This window comes from Aotus nancymaae, unplaced genomic scaffold (assembly GCF_030222135.1).
Source record: "Aotus nancymaae isolate 86718 unplaced genomic scaffold, 86718_ANA_hifiasm-v0.15.2.pri h1tg000046l, whole genome shotgun sequence".
Classification (NCBI taxonomy): Eukaryota; Metazoa; Chordata; class Mammalia; order Primates; family Aotidae; genus Aotus; species Aotus nancymaae.
Window position 1 is genome coordinate 26,387,385 of NW_026988460.1, and position 23,604 is coordinate 26,410,988.

The 23,604-nt window shown below is 45.8% G+C and overlaps 1 protein-coding gene across 7 annotated transcripts in view; it reads right to left on the bottom strand.

Moving 5' to 3' along the window:
* Positions 1–23,604, bottom strand: part of IFT122 (intraflagellar transport 122) — a 75,988-nt gene that overhangs the window by 32,209 nt on the left and 20,175 nt on the right. For all 7 annotated transcript variants that reach the window (XM_064362083.1, XM_012472907.2, XM_064362082.1 and 4 more), the window contains exons 7-14: positions 22,938–23,084; positions 18,080–18,155; positions 10,756–10,947; positions 10,463–10,601; positions 9,046–9,248; positions 7,086–7,223; positions 5,302–5,466; positions 3,334–3,531 (exon numbers count right to left, since the gene is read on the bottom strand). In XM_064362083.1, the coding sequence (XP_064218153.1) occupies positions 3,334–3,531; positions 5,302–5,466; positions 7,086–7,223; positions 9,046–9,248; positions 10,463–10,601; positions 10,756–10,947; positions 18,080–18,155; positions 22,938–23,084 (1,258 nt within the window). The remainder of the gene's footprint in view (positions 1–3,333; positions 3,532–5,301; positions 5,467–7,085; positions 7,224–9,045; positions 9,249–10,462; positions 10,602–10,755; positions 10,948–18,079; positions 18,156–22,937; positions 23,085–23,604) is intronic.

Consider the following 23,604-nt stretch of genomic DNA (forward strand, 5'->3'; position numbering starts at 1 on the left):
CCTGTGTAGTAGGTATTATTTCTCCCTGACTACAGCCCAGGAGACCGAGACTCAGACAGGACAACTGGCAAATGGAGAACCTCAGGCTGGAGCTTCCCATAGATAAGGAAAGGGATCCTACTAGTGTATAAAATAAGAAATATGAGCCTAGCATCTGTACAACCTGGACTGGACTCCAGGTTCTGTGCCCCTTCCTGCCACACGTCTGCATGTGTATATGTTTATACGTGTGTGTGTGCAGGCCTGAGAATGAGTTGGGCCAGAACATCTTTAACAGGAAAGGCCTTGCCCTTGTTTTAGGCCAGCCAGTGTGCTTCAGGGCCAGCATCTCTCCTGGCTTCCTCGGCAGGGAAGAGCAATCAGCCAGGACCTCTGTGCTAATGGTTCCCAAATGTGGAGCTTGAAGTACTGTTTTCTCCATTTGTGGCTTTTGTTTTTGAAATTTCTGGTCTCATTTTCTAGCTTTAGAGTTGAAGAATTTTTTTTTCATTTTGAGTCCGTCTACTCTCAGAGCAATACATAGTTGCTCTTGAGTGCTTATCTTTCCCACCATGCCATCTCTCCTCATCGGCACGTGCTCCTTTTGCAGGGGCAGCAGGCACAGGCTAGGGAGCAGGTGACCAGAACCCAGGCCAGGCTCAGCTACATCCTAGGCTGGTGACTTTTTGTAAAAAGTCACCCAAAGAGTGAAATGAGTTGCTCTAGTTACAGCTGCTTGAGGTGACAGAGTCAGGACCGAAAGTTAAATCCAACTTCTGTTTAAATGCCCTGCCTAGCTCAGGCTACTGTGGGCAAAGGAGAGACGTGTCCAAAAATGATGAAGCACTGGGCAAAACACAGATGTCATCATTACCTTCACTGTATTTTCTCAGTACCAGTGCTCCTCACCATCTCCCAGGCTCTCTAGTCTTGTTCCTACCCCCACCTTTCCCTTTGTTTGAAAAGTCCCTGCTCCACTCTTCCTTTCCAGACCTCTCAGGGCTCAGATCAAGTTTCACCATCTCCTGGAAGTTTTCTCAAACTCCTAAAAGCTTTTCTCCAAGCGCACAATGAGCTTTCCTTTCTAAAGTCTGTTAGTTAAGTACAGTCTGTTGCAAATTAGTTGTATTTTGTGTTTTTTGCTATTTTATGAGTCAGTAGGAGAATAACAGAAATTGGGCTTGACAAAACCTGAAAGATGAGTATAATTAACCCCATTTCACAGAAAAGAAAATGAGCCCCCAACGAGTGACATGAGTTGCTCTAGTTACAGCTGCTTGAGGCGGCAGAGTCAGGACCGAAAGCCAGTGCTCCTTCCTTGAACCGCACAACTGCTTGCCATGCTGAATGCCCTGTGAGTGGGACAGGCAATCAGACCGGCATATCACAGCTGAGCATATGACGGATGGCTAACACTTGGCCTTACTTGGGAGGTACAATTTTAGTGGAGTTTTAAAAATAGACTCACCGAACAAATACCCTCTGAGCTATACTTTATCTTGCTGTTGCATTCCAAACATGAAGTCACCACTGCCTTGAGAAGCCCTCCTAGGACTCATTGTCCTACTTGGCAGCCCCAACAAACCAGTTCTTGCACAAGACAATGTAAATTTCGAAAGGAAACCAAAAATTCCAAGACTGAGTCTGATGCTTTCTCCTACCTCTCCGGGCCAAAACCACAGGATGGCCAGAGGCAGGGGCGAGAGATGAATAGCCTTTGTCTTGAGAATGCTTTTCCTAACCCTTGGTAGTCCTGACCTGCTGTGTCAGCAAGATAGGCTTGGTGTAGCCAGCAAGACTTTGGTGCTGAACCTTAAAGTCCGGGCAGAGGAAGCCCCAGGCCTTCCCTCTGGCTCCTCTTGGCTGGCTACAGTCAAGAAGCAGCAAACTGCATTCATTTTTGAGGTCAGGATGGCAATCTTGGGAGAAAACCTTTTAATAAGCAGAGCCGGTTTGGTGCAACTGAGTAAGAGCAAGTTCCTGGTGGATGTGGTGTGTGGGTTTGTGACAGGGCAGACAAAGATGGTGAGGACGCAGTTCAGGAAGCTGCTCATGCCTGTTGTCCTGCTGCCACTTCCACCCACCTCATTCCCTTCTTCCTCTTGCTTTCTGGTCTTCTCTTTTGCCTCAGATCTGAATTCCACTAACATTTCCTGAATAGCTGCTTTGTGTCAGGCATGGATGATGGGCATTTCCCCAGTAAGTCTTGTAGTTAAGAGTTTTGAGAGTATCATAGGCTTAGAAGAAGAAATGGACTGTAGCCTGAAGCTGAGTTGTGTGGGGAAAGACACCAACTGACTAGAGCCTAGCAGAAGGGAAACCTGGAAATTTCCCTAAAAATCTTTCAAAGGTACACACACTTTGACCCAGCAATTTCAATTATAGGAATTTATGCCAAGGCACCCATAAAGGAAGGGGATGAGAAGTCCTGTTTACAGACCAGGCTCAGGGAATACAGGAAATCTGAGGTTCCATCTATAGGTAGCAATACTTATGCAGATAAAAGTCATGAAACAGTATTTGCAGTGCAATTTCACTTTGGTTTAAAAATGTTCTTATGAAATCACATGCTCCTAATTGTATATTATGCATATATTATATATACACATAAAAAGCTCTAAGCAGATGTATTCCAACATGTTTAGGAATGATTCTGTCCTGAGGATGGGATGATGAGGGCTGAAGTTTCTTGCTCGTGCACGTCTCTGTTTTATGGCAATCCTACAGTGAGCACCATCCGCATGGGGTGCAGGAGGTGGAGGAGAGGCCAGCCTGCACTCGGGAGGTCAATCTCAGCCTCCTGTCTATGGTTCTGCCCTCCCTCATTCTGTGGCTCCACACTTCAGCACCTTGTTTCTGTTCTGGCCTCCTCCTAGTTCAGGGGGCTTGTGCAGAGTCCCACGCTCCCTTATTGGCTCACAGACCTCAGGCCTCACCACCCACCCACTCGTTCTCTCTCTCGCCTTCTCTCTCACACACACATCACCACCATCACACATGCGCTCATGCACACACCCTGCTGGACTCCCGGCTTTGCTGCTTCTCCACTCGGCCCCACGCTGGGCTCTCCGCAAAACACACTCTGCTGGCAATACTGCATACCCCTCCCATCCCTACAGAAGGGGGACCAGGAAGAAACTGAGGCTCAGGGAGGTTGAGCTGTTTGCCTCCAGTCACACAGGTCCAAAGGAGTAGAGACAGGGCTGCAGGTTCCAGGCCCAGACTACCTCCCCCAACATCACAGCTGCCACTCTTCTCTCCTTGCTACTCTTTCCGCAAAGAAGCAGCAAGGCGCCTGGCTTCCCTGGTCTTGTCGGCCTTGCCAGAGCTGAGTGGACAGGTGGCCCCAGTTACCTGCGGCACTTCCACGGCAGAAATGGAGAAGACGTGGAGGCAGAAGATCTTGGAGCCGTTGTAGCCCACCACGAAGCCCTGCAGCTTCTGCCGGTGCACAGGAAAGGTGCTGGCTTTGATGTTGAGGTAGCCTCCTCCCGAGAAGCAGAGCATGTCCTCACACTGGGTGTTCCAGGCCACACTGTTGGCGTTTGGTTCCTAGAGGACAGGGATGGTAGGGATCTGTGAGAACCACCCTGGGTGTGGGCAGTGCTTGCACATTTCACCCTAATACCCTTTTAAAGACTGAATCCCACTAAATTGCTTACAGTGGGATGGAGGGAAAGGAGATCACAAAGAAATGAACAGAGGGAAGCCCCTCCATGCACCTGCGTGTTGTTGGAATATTTGAGTAAGCAAGCTTTACTTTTGAAAAAAAATTATTCTCCCGAAATATGCTCATACCTTTCTGCCTAGGATTTTTTATGAGTGCGGATTGTTTTTTATAATGAGAGAAAAAAATATATAGCTGTCTTATGTGCAGGGGTGGGGGACAGTGGAGAAGTGGAAAGCCAGCAGGCAACGTCATAGGTGGGAATGTTGATGTCTCCTGGCAGGGCTGAGAATCACCTCCCCTAGTCCGCTACAGAGCCAGCAGTAGGGACGGGGGAGCGCACACGCCCTTCCACACTTGTATGATTCTAGGCTGAGACACAGATTCACATTTGGGGCCAGCTACTCCCTCCACAGGTGGGAGGTGAAGCTGGGGAGAAGAGAGGTAACATGTTGGGCCCTATTTTGTGCCCAGCACTGAACTAGGCACTGTGCTATCTTGTTTATTCCTGCAGCAATTCTGTGAGGGGCAATTACTAAAGACATTTTAGAGAAAAGTAATCAAGGCTCAGAGAGGCTCACTAACTTGCTTAAGCTCACACAGTAAGGGATGCAGGCAGGACGCAAGCCCAGGTCAGCCTGAAGGCTGTGCTCTCTTCCCCCGAACCATTCTACTCTCTCAGGGACAGGAGTGAGTTGAGACTGATGGGGAGTCACCTCTGAGCTAGAGGTGGCCAGGTAACCACTTCCAATTGACTGAGGCTGCTCTGCATTCCAGGCCCCTCCTGCTATTGATTCTGCTGCCGAGAACAAGGAGACTGGTAAGGGGACCGAATCTGCCTGTAACATCAGGAAACCCTGCGGTGGCCAAGGTAACCAGTCAAGAGGGGCTCCAGCTTTGGGGGGAACTTCATTCCAGAAAACAGTCCTGAGCACCTACAAAGACCTAAAGAGACAAAGAATGGAGCAGAAAGCCAGCCAGGCTCTGGGCATGGAGCCACCAGGCTGCCTTCTCTCATGACACACTTCCTTGGCCACGGGGCTGGATGACACCAAACAGCGCCTACGCCCCCAAAGATCCAAGCACTTTGCATGCTGCTGGCTCTTCAAGCATTCTTGTGAATTAGTAGAAGGCCAGGCTTGCCCATCTCTTTCCCTCTTTTGGATGACAAAACTGATCCTGTTTCCTTCCCGTGCCATAGGTACGCAGAGACACAGGCAGGCCTGCAGCAGGTAAGACGCAGACTTCTGCAAAGGAAGCGCATCCATCGCCCCATTCACCGAGCGCCAACAACACGCCCCTCTTCAGAGTCATCGCCCCATTCACTGAGTGCCAATGATGTGCCCCCCTCAGAGTCACTGCCCCATTTCTTGTTCAGGTAAACACTCAAGAAAGGCTCTGCTGGCTCATCTCATTGGCAAGGAAACCAAAGTTCAAGAGGCCGGCCCAGGCCCTGCTGCTTGTGCCGGCATGGGAGAAGCAGGTTGTGGCCCAGGGCCTCTGGGACTCTGCGCCTGTGCTTGGCCCCTGCCCCTCACTGCTCCTCCCAGAGACCTGCCTGGGCCAGAGCAGGAGAGCATCCTGCAGGGACTGAGAAGCAAGAGGAGGATCTCTAATCAAAGGACGATGTCTCTGGGCCTCCTCAGGGACTTCACCTGAAAAAGCAGCTCCTTGGTGTGGATATCATACACCAAGCAAGTGTCGTTTTCATCTACCACAGCCAGCTTCTTACGGGAGGCACTCATGTCCAAGCAACGCACGGCTGTGGCCTGCTTCAGCAGGACGATAGCAAAGAGATTGTCCACGAAGATCTTCAGGATCTGGCAGAATTTCGGAGAAAACAGTGTCGGTCACCATGGCAACAAGATCCTGGCCCACTGCCAGGCCCTTGGAATCCCATGTGCTCTGCAAGAACAGCTCCCACTACCTTCACCAGAAGCTCTGTGCAGAGACAAGGACTCATCAAAAGAAAGAGGGGAGTGGGGGCGCTGGCTTATCCTTAGGAGGCCAGAAGTGAGGTTCGTCAGAGGCTGCAGAAGTAATGACAGCCCTGAGACAGGCCGAGCTCACTTCAGTGTCTGTTTGGACTGGGGATTTGTTAATGACATTACCCAAACTGCAGCATTAGGAGACACCATCTAGCAGAGATCTGAGTTATAAACTAACACAGGAAGAGACTGCTGTGAACACTGACAAGATGTGTGGTAGAAAATTATGATTATGACAGTGAGGATGACAGCTACCATTTACTGATGTTCCTGGCTTAAAAAAAATTTTTAAGAGATAAGGTCTTACTATGTTGCCCAGGCTGACTGCAGTGACTATTCACAGGTGTAATCACATCACACTGCAGCCTCAAACTCTTGGACTCAAGTGATCTTCCTGTCTCAGCCTCCTGAGTAGCTGGGACAACAGGTACCCACCACCATGCCTGCTTTAATATCCCTTTAATATCCTTGGTGGTTTTTTTTTTTTTTTAACACTGGCTTTAACTCCCAACCTTGATATCTGTTTTTGACAGCCCTATGAAATATGTGGTACTAAGCTCACGTAAAACCAGCCTCAGAGAGGTAAAATAACCCGCCCAGGATGACAAAGCCAGTGAGTAGCTAAGTAAGAACGTGACCTCAGGTCCACCTGATCCCAAAGCCCATGCTCCCATGGGAAGTGAGAGCTGACTGAGAAAGAAGCAGGCCCTTTGTCCTCTTGGCACTGCTGCTGGACTTCACCCACCGCTCTTATGCCTCATGACTTCTGTCCCCAGCAAAGACCTGAGAAACCTTCGCCATAAGTCATCTGCTACACGGCTTGGCTCTCGGGCTAATGCAGCTACATTGTCACTTTCAAAGTTCCACTTAGAACTTTTCTTATGCTGAGCAAAGAACACGTGTGCACACATACACACACATGCAGATATATACACATGCAGATATACACACACATAGCAATCTGTTTAACTTTGTGTAACCTGCATTTACCACATCTAATTGACCAAAGGGCCCATTTTTCTATGGCATCTATCAGTCTCCTGTGGACCTGGCATTCTCTAGGACACATGCTGGAACGCACTGCCCTATTCGCCACCCTAATCAGGAGCTGACCTAGGTAATGATCCCTGCCTCCCTCTAGAAATCCACAGAAGCAGCATCTCTAACAAATCTCCCACCTTCTGATGACCTTATGCCACTAATCCACTCTACATGTAGCCACAGGCTATAGCTCAACTCTGCCAAACACGGGCCTGCTATGAGTCTGAGGGCCACTGCATCTTTGTCCTGAGGCTGTCCTCAAAAAACTGAACTCACGGCTACCCCACAATTCACCCATGGAGAACAGAAGTTTTCCTATCCTGAGAACCCAGCTCAGGGTCATTGCTAGATGGGTCACTCACGTATGTGTGCAGATAATCAGCCTGACGGGAGACATGTGGGGCACTCACCTGTCCATTCTTCAGCCCCACTAACAGGCCTTCCCTTCCAGGAGGGCCACCGATCACCTTGATGTAACGAATTAAAGACTCCATCTGCCACTCCCGCTCCTTCACTCCGCTGAAGGACAGACACTGCAGCCGTTTCTCCTAGGAAGCAAACCCAGCTCTGCATGGAAATTCAACAGAATAAATGCCCTAGCCCTCCCCAAGGAGGTCTTCCTGCCCCTAAGGGGTGAAAATGCCTATACATTCAGTATCTATCTATCTAACCCCATGTAGACTCCGTGATTGGCATCGTTAATCCAAGATTCGATGCAAGGCTTCCCCACGGAGCCCAATTCAGCCTCAGATCTTCAACACAGACCTTCATCCAGGTAGCCTAGGCCAGAGGAAGCACTTGAAAGTATACATACTTGCCACACCTATCCTATAACTTGTGGCAACCCTAAACCCCTTGAAGTGCTAGACTTTATTTATTTATTTATTTATTTATGAGACAGGGTCTCACTCTGTCACCCAGGCTGGAGTGCAGTGGTGCTATCATAGCTCACTTCAGCCTCCAATTCCTGGCTCAAGCAATCCTCCTGCCTCAGCCTCCCAAGTAGCTGGGACTATAGGTGAGCGCCACCACACCCAGCTAATAAAAAAAATTTGTAGAGATGTGGTCTCACTTTGTTTTCTAGACTGCTTTCAAACTACTAGCCTCAAGTGATCCTCCTGCCTTGGCCTCCCAAAGTGCTGGGATTTACAGGCGTGAGCCACTGCACCCCGCCCAGTTCTAGACTTTGAGAGATTTTAATAGTATTTTACACTACAGTGATTCCTAGGAATTCTTCCCTTTTATTGCTTCCAACAGAACTATGTAAAACAAAATCCACCTCTATTTCCAAGATGCTGGGCTAGCCATCTCTCAAAGTCTTTCCAAACTTCTCTTTGACTTTGACACTCTCCAGAATCTTGAGAAAGTTTTTTCCATGAAAAAAAATCTTTCAGGAATTAAAACTTCCTTGACAATTACTGAGTTGATACAAATTTTATGTATATATGCTCAACAATAAAAACTACCTTCATGGGCCGGGCGCGGTGGCTCACGCCTGTAATCCCAGCACTTTGGGAGGCCGAGGCGGGTGGATCACGAGGTCAAGAGATCGAGACCATCCTGGTCGACATGGTGAAATCCCATCTCTACTAAAAATACAAAAAATTAGCTGGGCATGGTGGCGCGTGCCTGTAATCCCAGCTACTCAGGAGGCTGAGGCAGGAGAACTGCCTGAACCCAGGAGGCGGAGGTTGTGGTGAGCCGATATCGCGCCATTGCACTCCAGCCTGGGTAACAAGAGCAAAACTCCGCCTCAAAAAAAACAAAACAAAACAAAAAAACTACCTTCATTTTGTACAACACCAATTTATGTTTCAAGTCATTAAAATATATTTAATCCTACTATGACAAAGGTATTCTTGGCCATGGTGGCTCACTAATCCTAGTACTTTGGGAGGCTGGACAGGTCTCAAACTCTTGAGTTCAAGCAATTCTCCCACCTTAGCCTCCCAAAGTACAGCCTCGTGTCTCTACTAAAGATAAAAAATTAGTTGGGTGTGGTGGCATGCACCTGTGGTGCTAGTTACTCAGGAGGAGGACCACTTGAGCTTGGGAGGTCAAAACTGCAGTGAGCTATGATTGTGCCACTGCATTCCAGCCTGGGCAACAGAGCGAGACCCTGTCTGTCTCAAGAAAAATATTTTTTTAAAAATAATAAAAAAGTATTCTCCAGTTTATGGCTCATGACTTGCTAATACAGTCTGGTTCATCTAGGTGCCAGGAAAATGAAAGGCAATAAGCAGCCACTTAGTTTGATGGAAACAGACTTGTTTTCTAGTGACCGGTTTTAAAACCATGAGGTGGGCACCCTATCGTTGGGGAGAGCACAAATGGAATTCAGTCCAACTCCTCTAACATGCTGCTGCCCACCTGGCACAGGATGATATGACTGGCACACACCACCAGGAGGTTGCACTCAAACTTCTTGACAATCCTCTCCTTTACCCGGTAATGCATGTCTGATGAGTCCTCTGAATACAACTCATAGATGAGGATTTTCTCTGGCAGTTGGATAGCTAATCGATTTCTGTAGATGGCAATCTTCTTGACAAGCTCTTTGCATTTAATCCGAACTGTCAAAGAAAAAAATATCTAGTTCTAGTAAGAGGTTGTTAAGTAAGGTGGAAGGCAAAGAAATTAAAAGCCATCATTTACTTAACACTACTGGCAATTAAATTGAGGTACTCTCATTGAAAAATCTTTAGAGTATCTACTATATACAATCAGCTCTGCTGAGCACTGGGATCCAAAGTCCTATAGGACACAATCTTCATGTTCCAAGGCTGACAACTGAGTATGGAAAGAAAGTACTCAGTGTTACCATCACTCGCTGGATACAAATGTAAACTCTCTGCACAGCACTAATGGCCCCTGACGATCGGGAGCCTGCCTAAGTGACTGACCTCACCTCTGGCCACTCCTTGCCCACTTCCTTGACAAACAGAAAAGACATGTAATATCTGATACATACCAGGCTCTACACTCCCACTACAGACTAGGTGGAGAAAATGTCCCTGAGGGGACACTTCAGAGCTGCCCAAGGGGCTTTGTCCCCACCACCACAGCCAGAATTTTCAAAAAGACATGGTCCCCCATGGCGACCAAAGGACACTCATCTGAATCTACAAGACAAGCCCCCACCTGGATCCCTTTGCAAAGGCACTCAGCAGTGCACTATGGCCAGCACATCCAGATAGGAATCACCTGAAATAAGTGGATTCTGAGTCTACTTAACAGCACAGTTACTTAAGTAGACAGAGGGAGAGACTGAGGTCTTAGGGCTTGGGCTGACTATGGTAGGCCTGGAACCCTGACCTTCTGACTAAGCCTGTGCCAATCCAATTCCCCTGCTCATCTCTGGCAGAAGGACCTGCCAGGAGGCAAGTGGAGACTGGGCTGAGGGAGAAGCACCCCAGAGAAACTCTGACCAGAAAGGACAAAGGTCCACGAAGACCCATGCAGGTCAACCACCTGGCTCCAACCTGTCACAAATCATCCTCCCTCACTCAGGAAATCCATGTACTTCTTGGAATTATGTGCAAAATTCTGGGTTGGTACATTTTTCAGAGAGGGTTTATTGCTTTCATGAGATCCTCAAGGAGACTGACATCCGTACTTCCCCACCAGAAAATGAAACAAAACAAACAAACAAGACACAGACCCAGTGGCTAACATGTTTTCAAAAGGCCAAGGAGAAACCTTTCCTGTCATTTCAAGTGCCCTGTCACTAGCCCTTTCCACCTGCTTCCACTTGTCCCTCTTCCCAAGGTCTGCACCTGCCTCTTACCTTTCTGCTCAGTGATCAGGTGCTGCACAATGACATCAGTCATGCTATCCCTGTAGGCATAACGGTCCTTGTAGAGCCCGTGGACTGTGCTGAAAATAAGCTGGTAGAAGGAAATGGTGCCATCCTGGCAGCCAACCACCTGCAGGGTAAGAGAGCTGTCAATTCCCAGCTCTATGGAGAAAGTCTGCACTCCCGTTTGTCAGACACAAACCCCAGATGTGATTCTCAAGACAGGGGTATTGCTCAGTGCCTCTCCAAGCCATGGCCCCACAGAACAAACTTCCTCTTCTTACCACATAGTTGGAATCCGGTTTCACTCGACACGTCCACACCCAGGAGTTCTGTTCCCCAACAGTCCCAAGCCGCACTCCATCCTTGGTGAAAAGAGACGCTTGCTTGTCTGAACCCCCCAGCAAAATGTACTCCCCTTTAGTAAAGTAGCTGATGCAGCAGGGGTCAAAATTCAGTACCCGATCCTTTCCAATCTGAGGAAAGAGAACACACACCAAGGGAAAAACCATTTTCGAATCCATAACCATTACAATACAATTAAGGACTTTTCCTGCCAACTTTAATGGAGGGAGTTGGAAAGACAGGGAGAGCTGGCCGGCCTTTTCTCCGGTGTCATCCCATGGTAAACATGGGCCTCTCCACCTTGGCATCTCCCTCCTCCCCCTCCACATAGCCCAATCCTCAGCTCCTAGAATCAGTGGCACCTCCCTCCAGTCCCAAGTGCTCCAGGAGTGCAGGAGTGTGAGAGGCTCCTTAGCCAAGCTGGAGGCTGTGGGTGGTTTTGCTCCCAAAGGCCCCTCCTTCTGCAAATATAGTTCTTCCTATAGTTCAGTGGGTTACCTCAGCTTCTTTTCTCTGCCTTTTTGAAAAAGTATTTTATAAAGCTGAGTTTATTCAGTTTAAAGACTGTCCTTCATTCTGCAACTACACCTATACTACTTCTGTTTATTTTTACATTTTTGTTTATTTCAAGATGAGGTCTCACTCTGTCACCCAGGCTGGAGTGCAGTGGTACAATCATGGCTCACTGTGGCCTTGAACTCCTGGACTCAAGCCATCTTCCTGCCTCAGTCTCCTAAGTAGTTGGGACCACATGGTGAGTGGCACCATGCCTGGCAAACTTTTGTTTGTTTTGAAATAGGCTGGACTGCAGTGGCACGATCTTGGCTTACTGCAACCTCCACCTCCCAGCTTCAAGTGATCCTCTCACCTCAGCCTCCCAAGTAGCTGGGACTACAGGTGTACGCCACCACGCCTGACTGATTTTTGTATTTTTTGTAGACATGATGTTTCTCCTTGTTGTCCAGACTAGTCTCAAACTCCTGAACTCAGGTTATCCACCCACCTTGTCCTCCCAAAGTGGTGGGATTACAGGAGTGAGTCATAGCGCCTGGCCTAAATTTCTTTTATTTTTAAACTCTATGTTGAAACTTTTTAGGAACTGCTACACTTTTCAAAGCGACTGTACCATTTTATATTTGTGTTAGCAGTGTATGAGGATTCCAATTTCTCCATTCTAGTGAGTGTGAATTATCTCATTGTGGTTTTGATTTCCATTTTCCTGATGGCCAATAATATGGAGCATCATTTCATGTCCTTATTGGCCACAGAGAAATGTCTCACTTTGTGGCTCAGGCTGGAATGCAGTGGTATGATCATAACCCAATGTAACCTCAAACTTCTGAGCTCAATCTCTCTGCCTCAGCCCCCCACCATCCCCAGTAGCTGGGACTACAAGCACATACCACCACACCCAGCTAATTAAAAATCTACTTTTTTAGAGATGGGGTACCACTATGTTATCCAGGTAGGTCCTGAACTCCTGTTCTCAAGTGATCTCTTTGTCTCTGCCTCCCAAAGCACTGGGATTACATGCATGAGCAACCATGCCCAGCCCTGTCTTTATAGTTCTTTATATATTCCAGATACAAGTCCCTTAACCGATATATGAGTTATAAAACTTCTCTCATTCTGTGGGTTGCCTTTTCACTTTCTTGATGGTGTTTCCTCAGTTTTTAGGATGAAGGTCAAAATCCTGAGTTCAGCCCCCAAGGTCATTCTCTCAGCCAAAATGAACTTGTAGTTTCCTAAGCAGGCAATGCTTTTTCAGGCCTCCGCGTCCTCACAGGTGCTATACTCCACACCACCCCTAGACCTAGCCAGGAGTGCTCTTACCCTCACTTTGTCTTCCAGGTGTCATCTCTCCAGGAACATCTGCACTCCCCATTCCCTCATCCTCCCATAGTGCTTGTGCTCGCCTATCCCATTGTACTTCTCTCATTGTCTGAAGACTCAGGATTAATCAGGTCTGCCCTACTAAATCCCAAGCTCCTTAATACCACTGGAGTTTTTTTGCTGCCCTGAGGGTGTCTTTTGTGAATAAAAAGACTGTTTGTGATCAACATTATTAAACTAATATTCAATTTATAAAAGAAGTAACTCTAGGAACCTGGTTTCTTAAGTTTTTAAGTTCAAGTTACAAATATTTTCCTATTTATAAATCTAGTTAAAGTGAACAGCCAACTGACTTTGGCTGTTTAATTAATTCAATTTAGAACAGATTATAAAATCCCTTATATATCCAGCCCCATTTAAAACTTAGTTAAATTAATTCCCTTACACCAATTTAAACTGCAATTAAAAGTTTAATACATTCAAATTTCCTTTCCTTTTTAGGAATTTCAAATGCCTAGCAACCAAAACTTTCCCTAGCACTTATCTGATGCTAGAAAATCTAATAAGAAAACTAAAAATTCTTATGAATCATGACATGGAAGGCTGGCAGCTTCTGGTAATAGCTCAGTAGTACCTATCAGACCAGTCCTCCCAACAGCAATAAACTCTGGACCAACTATAAACAACAACCATTGCAGGGCAACCACAAGCAGGCAGGAACTGAAGACACATGCACATCTGGACGAAGGGAACAAACATTAGGTGGACTTCTCTTCTTTTTTTTTTTTTAAGGGTTTTTGCCTGAGGGCAGGCAAAAACCCTTAGCACCATGCTGGGTGAATACAGAATTTGGGAAGACCACAGCAGCTAGAAAATGAGGTGGGAAATCCCAGGAAAGAGACGCAAAATAGGAGCTTAAATTCTGCACATAAACTCTACCAAATATCTGGAAACCCTTGAACTACAAACTGTGACGAGATGCCAAGCAGCCTAGCTATAGCTAAAGAACTGCACAGAGATGTCAGCTGCTGACACCACTGAAAACATGGAGTTTTGATTTTGAGCCCAGCAAAGTGAACTTCCTGCTTAAACATATATACACACAAACATACACAATAATCTTCAGAGGAACATGATGGAAATGACTCTATAAGATATATCACTCATAACACTGAATACAATTCAAAATTCCCAAAAGCTGGAAAATGTGAATCATATTCAAGGGAAAAGAATCAATGGACACTGACCCCAGATGACCCAGATGTTAGAATTAGCAGGTGAGAATTTTCGTTTGCTTTTTGGACACTGGTCTTGCTCTGTCACCCAGGCTAGAGTGCAGTGGTAAGAGTTCGCTGCAGCTTTGAACTCCTCAGCTCGGGGAATAATCCTGCCTCAGCCTCCTGAGTTGCTAGGACAATAGGTTTCTGCCACCTCGCCTGGCTAATTTGTTTGTTTGGTTGGTTTTAGGGATGGAGTCTCTCTGTGTAGCCCAGGCTAGTCTTGAACTCCTGGCTTCAAGCAATCCTCCCTCCTCAGCCTCCTAAAGTGCTGGAATTATAGGCGTGAGCCACCGTGCCCAGCTGCAGATGAAAATTTTAAAACAGTAAATGTAACTATGGTTGAGGCTATAAGGGAAAATATGCTTGTAATGAAGGAATAGGAAAAAAGAACCAAATGGTAATTCTAGAAGAGAAAAATGCAATAACTGAAACAAATATGCACTGGATGAGCTTAAGAGAAATAGAAATTGCAGAAGAGTAAATGAAATTTAATACTGAACAACAGAAATCCTTCAATCCAAAGATCAAAAGGAAAAAAAAATATTTTAAAAAATAATAGGCCGGGCACGGTGTCTCATGCCTATAATCCCAGCACTTTGGGAGGCCGAGGTGGGTGGATCACAACGTCAAGAGAGCAAGACCATCCTGGCTAACATGGTGTAACCCCATCTCTACTAAAAATACAAAAATTAGCTGGGCGTGGTGGCACACACCTGTAGTCGCAGCTACTTGGGAGGCTGAGGCAGGAGAATTGCTTGAAACCTGGATGCGAAGGCTGCAGTGAGCTGAGGTCGTGCCACTGTACTCAAGCCTGGTGACAGAGCAAGACTCTGTCTCAAAAAAATAAATAAATAAAATAAATAGTAATGATAATAATAATAATAGCAGGGCCTCTAATGTAAGTATAATTAGATTCCCAGCAGAAAGGAAAGAATAGATAAGAGGAAATCTTTCAAGAAATCCTGGCCAAATTTTTCCACATTTGGTGAAAGACATAAAGATATTCAAAGAGGTCAGTGAACACCAAGCAGAAAAATGTAACAAATTGCTTAAGCATTCCAGTAGTGTTTAGGAACCTTAAATAATATATACTTTAAACATAATTCTTCTATCTTTCCACTTAAAATCAGAAGTAGGCCAGATATGGTGGCTCACACCTGTATTCTCAGCACTTTGGGAACTGAAGGCAGAACCTTGTGCCCAGGAGTTTCAGACCAGCCTGGATATCATAGGAGACCCTATCTCTACTAAAAAATATATTTTCTTAATTAGCTGGGTTTGGTGGCACATGCCTGTAGTCCCAACTATTCAAAAGGCTGAGGTAGGAGGATTGCTTGAGCCCAGGGGGATCAAGGTTACAGTGAGCCATGATCATACCATTGCACTCCAACCTGGGTAACAGGGTCAGACCTTTTCTCAAAAAATAAATAAATAGCCGGGCGCGGTGGCTCACCCCTGTAATCCCAGCACTTTGCGAGGCCGAGGCGGGTGGATCACGAGGTCAAGAGATCAAGACCATCCTGGTCAACATGGTGAAACCCCATCTCTACTAAAAATACAAAAATTAGCTGGGCACGGTGGTGTGAGCCTGTAGTCCCAACTACTTGGGAGGCTAAGGCAAGAGAATTGCTTGAACCCAGGAGGTGGAGGTTGATGTGAGCCGAGATTGAGCCACTGCACTCCAGCCTGGCGCCTGGCGACAGAGCGAGACTCTGTCTCCAAATAAATAAATAAATAAATAAATAAATAAATAAATAAATAAAATCAGACATATAAAATTACTCAATTACAACTTTTAAATGGTCATTGCCAAGACTAATCTGATAGATATTCTAATATGAATTCTGGCACCAGTATGCCCGGGTTTTGCCAAGGTAGACCACAAACTAACTGTGTGCCTTTGGGCAAATTATTGAATCTGTGAATTGAATCTGTGCTTTAATTTTTTTTACATGAAAATCACAATGATAGTAGTATTTACGGCCAGGCGTGGTGGCTCACACCTGTAATCCCAGCACTTTGGGAGGCCGAGGTGGGTGATCACAAGGTCAAGAGATCGAGACCATCTGGCCAACATGGTGAAACCTTGTCTCTATTAAAAAATATAAAAATTAGCTGGGCGTGGTGGCACACGCCTGTAGTCCCAGCTACTCAGGAGGCTGAGGCAGGAGAATTGCTTGAACCCAGGAGGCAGAAGTTGCAGTGAGCCGAGATCGTGCCACTGCGCTCCAGCCTGGCAACAGAGCAAGACTCTGTCTCAAAAAAAAAAAAAAAAAGTATTTACCTCATAGGTTTGTTAAAAGGATTAAAAGAGTTAATCTTTGTAAAGTATTTATATAGTGCTTGAAATTCAATAAATGTTAGCTATTATTATTATTAAGCTAGATCCTCTTAAGTATTACTAACACTTCAAATGACAAAAATAAACAAATTATACCTCAGGCTAACATAAAAGTATGGGTTTGATTTACTTCATCATCCTATACTTAATTCTAAACCTTCCCAGATTGGGAAGGGAAGACACTTACCCACCAAGAAAACAATTTTACTGTACCAAACAAGTTGGGGCTACCATCTCAGCAGTTTGAGGCTGCTTATCATGCAGAAACTCTGGGCCACAACATGAGCTCTGGGGCTGCATACATGCAAGATATTTCCCACGGCCCCCCACCATGTTGCACTCTTTTTTACTGTGACCATAGCAACAAGACCCCATTATCTCCCAGGGTAGTGTGGTTATTTGTTCCCTTCAGTACCCACATCCAGTGTGTCACAGTAGGTGTGTCAATAAATATTTGTTGAATGATGATGTACACACATTAAGTGGATGAATAGAGAGGGCCAGGGAAACTAGATGACAGTTAATTAAAATGAGAGTTTTAGGAAATCAGCCACGGAAACTGAGAAAACACTTCATTATCTGCTCCCTTTATCTTTTCTTTACTCAAATACAAAAGACTTGACCAACGGTAAGGCAGGGGTAGAAGAAATGGCCCAAAAGCTGGGCTATACACATCTAAAACTCTTCCTTCTTGCATGACATGTTTTGAGGAATAAGGATGCTATGAAATTAGAGGCTTCATGCACAGGTTGCATTTCTCAATTGCTTGGCTATGGTATGAAACCTGTACCCAGCACCTTTACTCTAATCTTCGGTTAGTAGGCAGGCCTACTAACAAGTCATCCTACTACCATGCTTTCTATATTTTAATCCGCCCTCCACAGAAACAAGTTATTCTTCTGAAGCAAGAATCTGTGATGCTACTTTCTGCCACCTATGTCTCCTGAATACTTATAATATATGATGTTCAAACTTGACACTACTCAGGTCCTTTATAATCATGTCCCCATGTTCCTCTTCAGATCTATCTTCAGGCCACAAACTCTGAGATACAGTCACCCTGTACAACTCACCATTCTCTAAACTGTCATATGTTTTCATTCCTTCCTGTCTTGATGCATGCTATTTTTTTCTGCCTGAAACACCATTCCCAATGTCCTCAGCCTAACTCAAAGATAACCTGCTTAAAGATAACCTCTAACAAGACCTCCTATCTCTACCAAGTAGTGATGTCACCCTCTTTTGTGTCCCAAAAAGCTATCTATCTGTACAGTTTTCTATCATGTCACACACCACACCACACAGGGGCTCTTTGCTATCAAGTGTGTCTCTGTCAGCCTGTGAGCTCTTGCAGGTAGAGGCTATCACTTTCCCAGCTCTGTATCAGCAGCTCCTCTATGAAAGGGCTGTCCTAAGTGGGTACTCATAAATGTTGGTTGAATGAATGAAAACAAATAGAAGAAACTAAGGTCAAGACTAAGAGCTAGACTTTAAAGTCAAACCAATCTGAGTGTAACTCCTAGGCTCCATCGTTTACTAGTCGTGTGAGATCTTAGGCATATAATTTCACTGTTAAGAGTTCTGGTTTACTCATTTGTAAAAAGTTGATAAAGAAAGTACCCACTTCATTGGGTTTTATGAGAATTAAATAAGATAAAGTATGCAAAGCAGAGAGCACAGTACCTGGTATCACAGCAAACGCTCAACAAGCAGGAACTAACAATGATAATGTTTAATTAATAGTAATACAATCTCAGAAAATAAAAATAAAAGGCATGACCGCAATTTGATTTGTACAGGGCTACATACCTGTTTTCCACTCAGTTGGTAGAAGGAAAGTTTTTGTCCCCAGTCAGCCACAGCCAGGATGTCATTATGTTCCTCTCTAATCAACAGAAGATAAAAGAGGTTATGAAGGGCCATGGCCTGCGATAAGTATAGCTCTAAGGGCTTAAATAACAGGAAGAAAGCCCTGGCCTCAGGTTGCCAAATGTACAGCTTTACTGAGGCCAAAAGTTGTAATTTGGGCCAACCCATCAATCAGTCCTATGGGATGAAGCAGAGGTGAGGTTCAGCCTTCCTGGGATCTGCTATTTCACTGAATCTCCTGCCAGGAGCTTATGGTGCATTGCCTTAGCTGAAGAAGAAAAACCTCTCATTTCAGAGCTTCCTGGGGAGCAACGCTAAGACAGACAAGCCTGCAGTGTTGAGACTGCTTTTCTCTTACATACTAGAAAATGTAGGGAGATGGCGGAGAAACATCCTTTGCAGTGCAAAGGCATTTTTTAACAGACAGAAGGGAAACTTGCTTGCTTTTCCTGAAGAAAGAAAATGAACACCTAAAAATAGGTTCTCTTACAGGTGGGGTCCTTACCCTGTGCAAGGTTGAAATGGTTTCTGACTGAATCTAATTTTCAAAAAAGAGAAATGGGCTCTCTGAAAACCAACAACTGTCTTTGAAACTGAGAACATATGGGAATCAGTGCTGTGGGGCTGGGACTGTAGGATAAGCACACAGGAGAAACTCTCTTGCCTAAGGCTGGGGAGCAAGCTACCTGGGAATCTAGTTTAAGAGAAAAGTGGCCGGGCGTGGTAGCTCACGGCTGTAATCCCAGCACTTTAGGAAACCAAGGCAGGTGGATCACCTGAGGTCAGGAGTTCGAGACCAGCCTGGCCAGCATGGGGAAACCCTGTCTTTACTGAAAATACAAAATTAGCCGTGCATGGTGGCATGCACCTGTAATCCCAGCTACTCCAGAGGCTGAGGCATAAGAATTGCTTAGAACCTGGGAGGTGGAGGTTGCAGTGAGCCGAGATCATGCCACTGCACTCCAGCCTGGGTGACAGAGCGAGAATGTCTTACAAAAAAAAAAAAGAGAGAAAAGCATTCCTAGCCTTTGAGGCTGGGTCTTAATCTACCTAATGTTGCCTCTGTTTGTTTGTTTATTCCAGTTTTTCTGATTCTAGTGTCTTGTGGTTACCTGGAAGCACCACTGGATATATAGGCAGGCAAGGTAAAGCCTTGTTTATAAAACCCAGCCAAGAGTGGCAAATGTCACAGGCACTAACTCAAAACTAAGGGAGGCCGGGCACGGTGGCTCATGCCTGTAATCCCAGCACTTTGGGAGGCCGAGGCAGGCTGATCACGAGGTCAGGAGATCGAGACCATCCTGGCTAACATGGTGAAACCCCATCTCTATTAAAAGTACAAAAAATTAGCCAGGTGTGGTGGCACACACCTGTAGTTCCAGCTACTTGGGAGGCTGAGGCAGGACAATCACTTAAACCCAGGTGATGGAGACTGCAGTGAGCCGGATCACGCCACTGCACTCTAGCCTGGGCAACAGAGCGAGACTCCATCTCAAAAAAAAAAAAACAAAAACTAAGGGAAAAGAGACAAAGACTGGAGGGATGTTAATAAGGAGGAAGCCTACAGATGATCTTTGTGTGACTGCCACAGAAGTCCAAACACAATCCAGGAGCGCAGCCCACAGTGAGCCCTCTTGGGGAGGCCACATGTGGCTCTGGGATGGGCTCAGTCCCTGTAAGCTCAATTGATGGTTTTCAATCCCCTTTTCCCTCTTGTGGCAGTAGGACTCTTTATGAAACAAAACTCATGTTGAACAATCAAAGGGACTGCTTTCATTGATGCACAGATGGGGACCCAAAGCCACACCTTCCTCCTTTACTTGTCCCCACTTCCAAGACTCCAATGACCTTGGAGTGGGATTCTTCTAGGGAAACTCAGGTACCATGGAAAACAATTTGTAAAGTCCCAAGCTAGATCTCTATTGCCAATCAAGATATCCTGGCTACTCCAGCTTTCCCCACTCTGGCCTGCCCATGTTTTCCCTACAGGCAATCTCAACCACAAAGAAGAAAGAATGCCTGGACAGCCAGGATTTGGGTATAAGGACTTTGGCTAAGGTAAGGGCTTCCTCTCTGGTATGTATCCTAGAAAACGCAAGGTAAGGTAGGAATAGTGTGGGAACAGGCTAATAAACATGTCCAGTAATACAGGAAGTGTTGAATGATGGAGCATCCATGAAAAGGCATACTCTTTAGGCATTAAAATCATGTTCTTGGCTGGGCACAGTGGCTCACGCCTGTAATCCCAGCACTTTGGGAGGCCGAGGCAGGTGGATCATGAGGTCAGGAGCTCAGGACCATCCTGGCTAACACGGTGAAACCCCAATTCTACTAAAAATACAAAAAATTAGCCAGGCATGGTGGTACGTGCCTGTAGTCCCAGCTACTCAGGAGGCTGAGGTAGGAGAATCGCTTGAACCCGGGAGGCGGAGGTTGCAATGAGTGGAGATCGCGCCACTGCACTCCAGCCTGGGTGAGAGAGCAAGACTTCGTCTCAAAAAAAAAAAAAAAAAAAATCCTGTTCTTGGAAGGATTTGTAACGTTACTGGAAAGTGTTCACACTATAATGTTACATGAAAAAAAGCAGAATATGACTTAATTATATGAAGATACTAAAAGACTAAGGAGAAATACACTAGATGGCTAACAGTGGTTTCTTGAGGGGATGGGGTTTTATCAGAAAAGCTGAACTTTCTCCTTTAGACTTTTCAGTATTTCCTAGAGTTTCTCACAGAATCACTTTATAACCCCCACAGAAGTTTTAAGGGTGTGCCTCCTTTTCTTGAAAGAGCTTTCACCCACAGTTTCCCCCAACCCCTGTACTGCTCCCCTTGGCCAAGGAGCTTAACATCTGCCCTGGCAAGTCTATGTGGGGCCTGGGCCCTTACCAGGAGGGTTCCCACTCATTGGGACACACTCACAAGTTGTCATCTTGTTCCTTTGGCTCTTCCTCCTCTGCCTCACTACCCTGACTACTGTACACTGCTGACTTCAGAGTAGAAGGGATTTCCTGAAAATTTGTGTTGACAATGACACCCTCAGCATCGTTATTATCTCTGTTCATCCAGAAACTCTCTCATCGGCTGTAGACAGTAAGTAGTTGCTCAAAATTACATTGCCTAGAACTACACTAAAACTATAATTTAAAATCCTGTCAAGGAGCCCCTGGGGGCTAGGTACGGTGGCTCATGCCTGTAATCCCAGCACTTTGGGAGGTCAAGGCAGGCTAATTGCCCGAGATCAGGAGTTCAAGAACAGCCTAGTCAACATGGTAAACCCCTGTCTCTACCAAAAATACAAAACATTAGACGGATGTGTTGGCATGTGCCTGTGATCCCAGCTACTTGGGAGGCTGAGGTGAAGGGATTGCTTGAGCCTGGGAGGTGGAGGTTGCAGTGAGCCAAGATCGTGTCACTGCACTCCAGCCTGGGTGACAGAGTGAGATCCTGTCTAAAAAAAAAAAAAAAGATAAAAATAAAAAATTAAAGAAGCCCCTGAACCCTACCTGGAGGAAGACAGCCACCAGGTATACAGGGCATCCTGTTTCTCATGAATTAAAAATGGGAGCCTAGAGCAACAAAGTCTTCTGCAGCCACAAATCAAACAGCAGGAACTTGGGGTAGGCTAATGGCCTTTGATGGCATTAGACATACCTGGTACAGCATGGGCCGGCAAAATTATTCAGGAAGAAGCATATAACTCTAAATAACCTTCTAAATCAAGCAAGCAACCACCTGTAAAATGACACTGAGCTGGTAAACAAGCAGGACCTTTAATTTACCTTCGGTGGACTCTGTAAAGGATATTGATGGTTTAATAATATTATGGGATATATACAGAGTATATAGGGCTGGGTACAGTGGCTCATGCCTGTAATCCCAGAACTTTGGAGGCCAAGGCAGGTGGATCACCTGAGGTCAGGAGTTCGAGACCAGCCTGGCCAACAAAATGAAACCCCAACTCTACTAAAAATACAAAAAATTAGCTGGGCATGGTGGCAGGCACCTGTAATCCCAGCTACTCAGGAGGCTGAGGCAGGAGAATTGTGTGAACTCGGGAGGCAGAGGTTGCAGTGAGCTGAGATCACGCCATTGCACTCCAGCCTGGGCGACAGAGTAAGACTCTGTATCAAAAAAAAAAAAAAAAAAAAAAAGCGTATGAAGCCATTAGTCTACTCTCAAAGTCACATGGACATAGTGCATAAAATTTGAGGAGGTAGGTGCCAACTGCTTGTGTATCTCTAGGCTTTACGAACATCTCTAGACAAATTTTGACTTTCTGAAAAGGGCAGCAAAAAGGCTTGTGAAAAAGCTATTTATTAACAGGTGGGCACATATTCTGCCCAAACTTGGAGGAAAGAACTGAAAAAGGAAAAGGCAAAAATAAAGCCACACAAAGAGTTCCACTAATGATTCATAAGGAAATGGCACTCCTGTGTCACTCACACCCCCCCGACACACACCCCATACTCATGTACATGTGCATGTACACATATGTGCGTGCACGTGCGCTTGAACACATGCCACACACACACTTTGGCCTGGCCTAAATAGCTCATCTGCTTTGCTAAAATCTCCAGGATTCATTCCAAAACTCAACTTTTGAGCAGGCTCTTAAAAAGTTCCTTACATTCCTAGGTAGCAGAACCGTTAAAAAAAATCGATACAAATGGAACAGGTTCTAAAACAGACCATTCAAGTGAGGTGAGAAGACTTTGAATGTAGGGAGACCTCAGGAAGAGAGAAAGCCCTTCTTCATGATGGTGTTTGTTCTAGAAGGAGGACAACTTTAAGAGTACCTTGAAGGGTTCCAGCAGATGGACCATATTGGCGAGAGGGAGCCCCCTGGCCGCTCAATCTTCACTTTCTCCTCGCCATTTTTGTTCCGTATGCTGATGATCCCATTGAACAACCCCAGCGCCAGGTACTGACCATCATTTGTCCAGCTGTGCACACAACCAACAAAGGGCATGGGGATAGGGGAAGTACTCCACAGAAGGTAAAACTAATGAGGACGATGCCTTGGTTTGAAATAAAAGTCTGATGAGGCAGCAACAGCTGGGATATGGTTTCATTATTGCTGGTCCTGACATAATAAAGTCAGAGGATCAAACTTAAAATGCTATTTTGTTCTGTAATCAACAGTGAGAAGTGAAGGCAACAGTGAGAAGAGAAGTCCATGCCTTTTTCTGAGCTCCCACAGCCCTCTGTACATACCTCTGGCTTTAGCTGTGTCTACATCTCTGGGCCAGCCACCACTCCCCACTCTCCATCTCAATCCCCTCCCACTTAAAGAGCACCTTAAGAACAGACTTGGTGTTGTCCAACCCCTAGAACAGAGCTTGTTTGCTTGCTCTATAGCAGGTGCTCAACAGATGTTAACAGAAGGGCTATACTCCTAGAAGCTGGACAGCAAGAATAGCTACCATTTAGTGTGTCTACTGTAGGACAGGTGCTGTCCTGCAT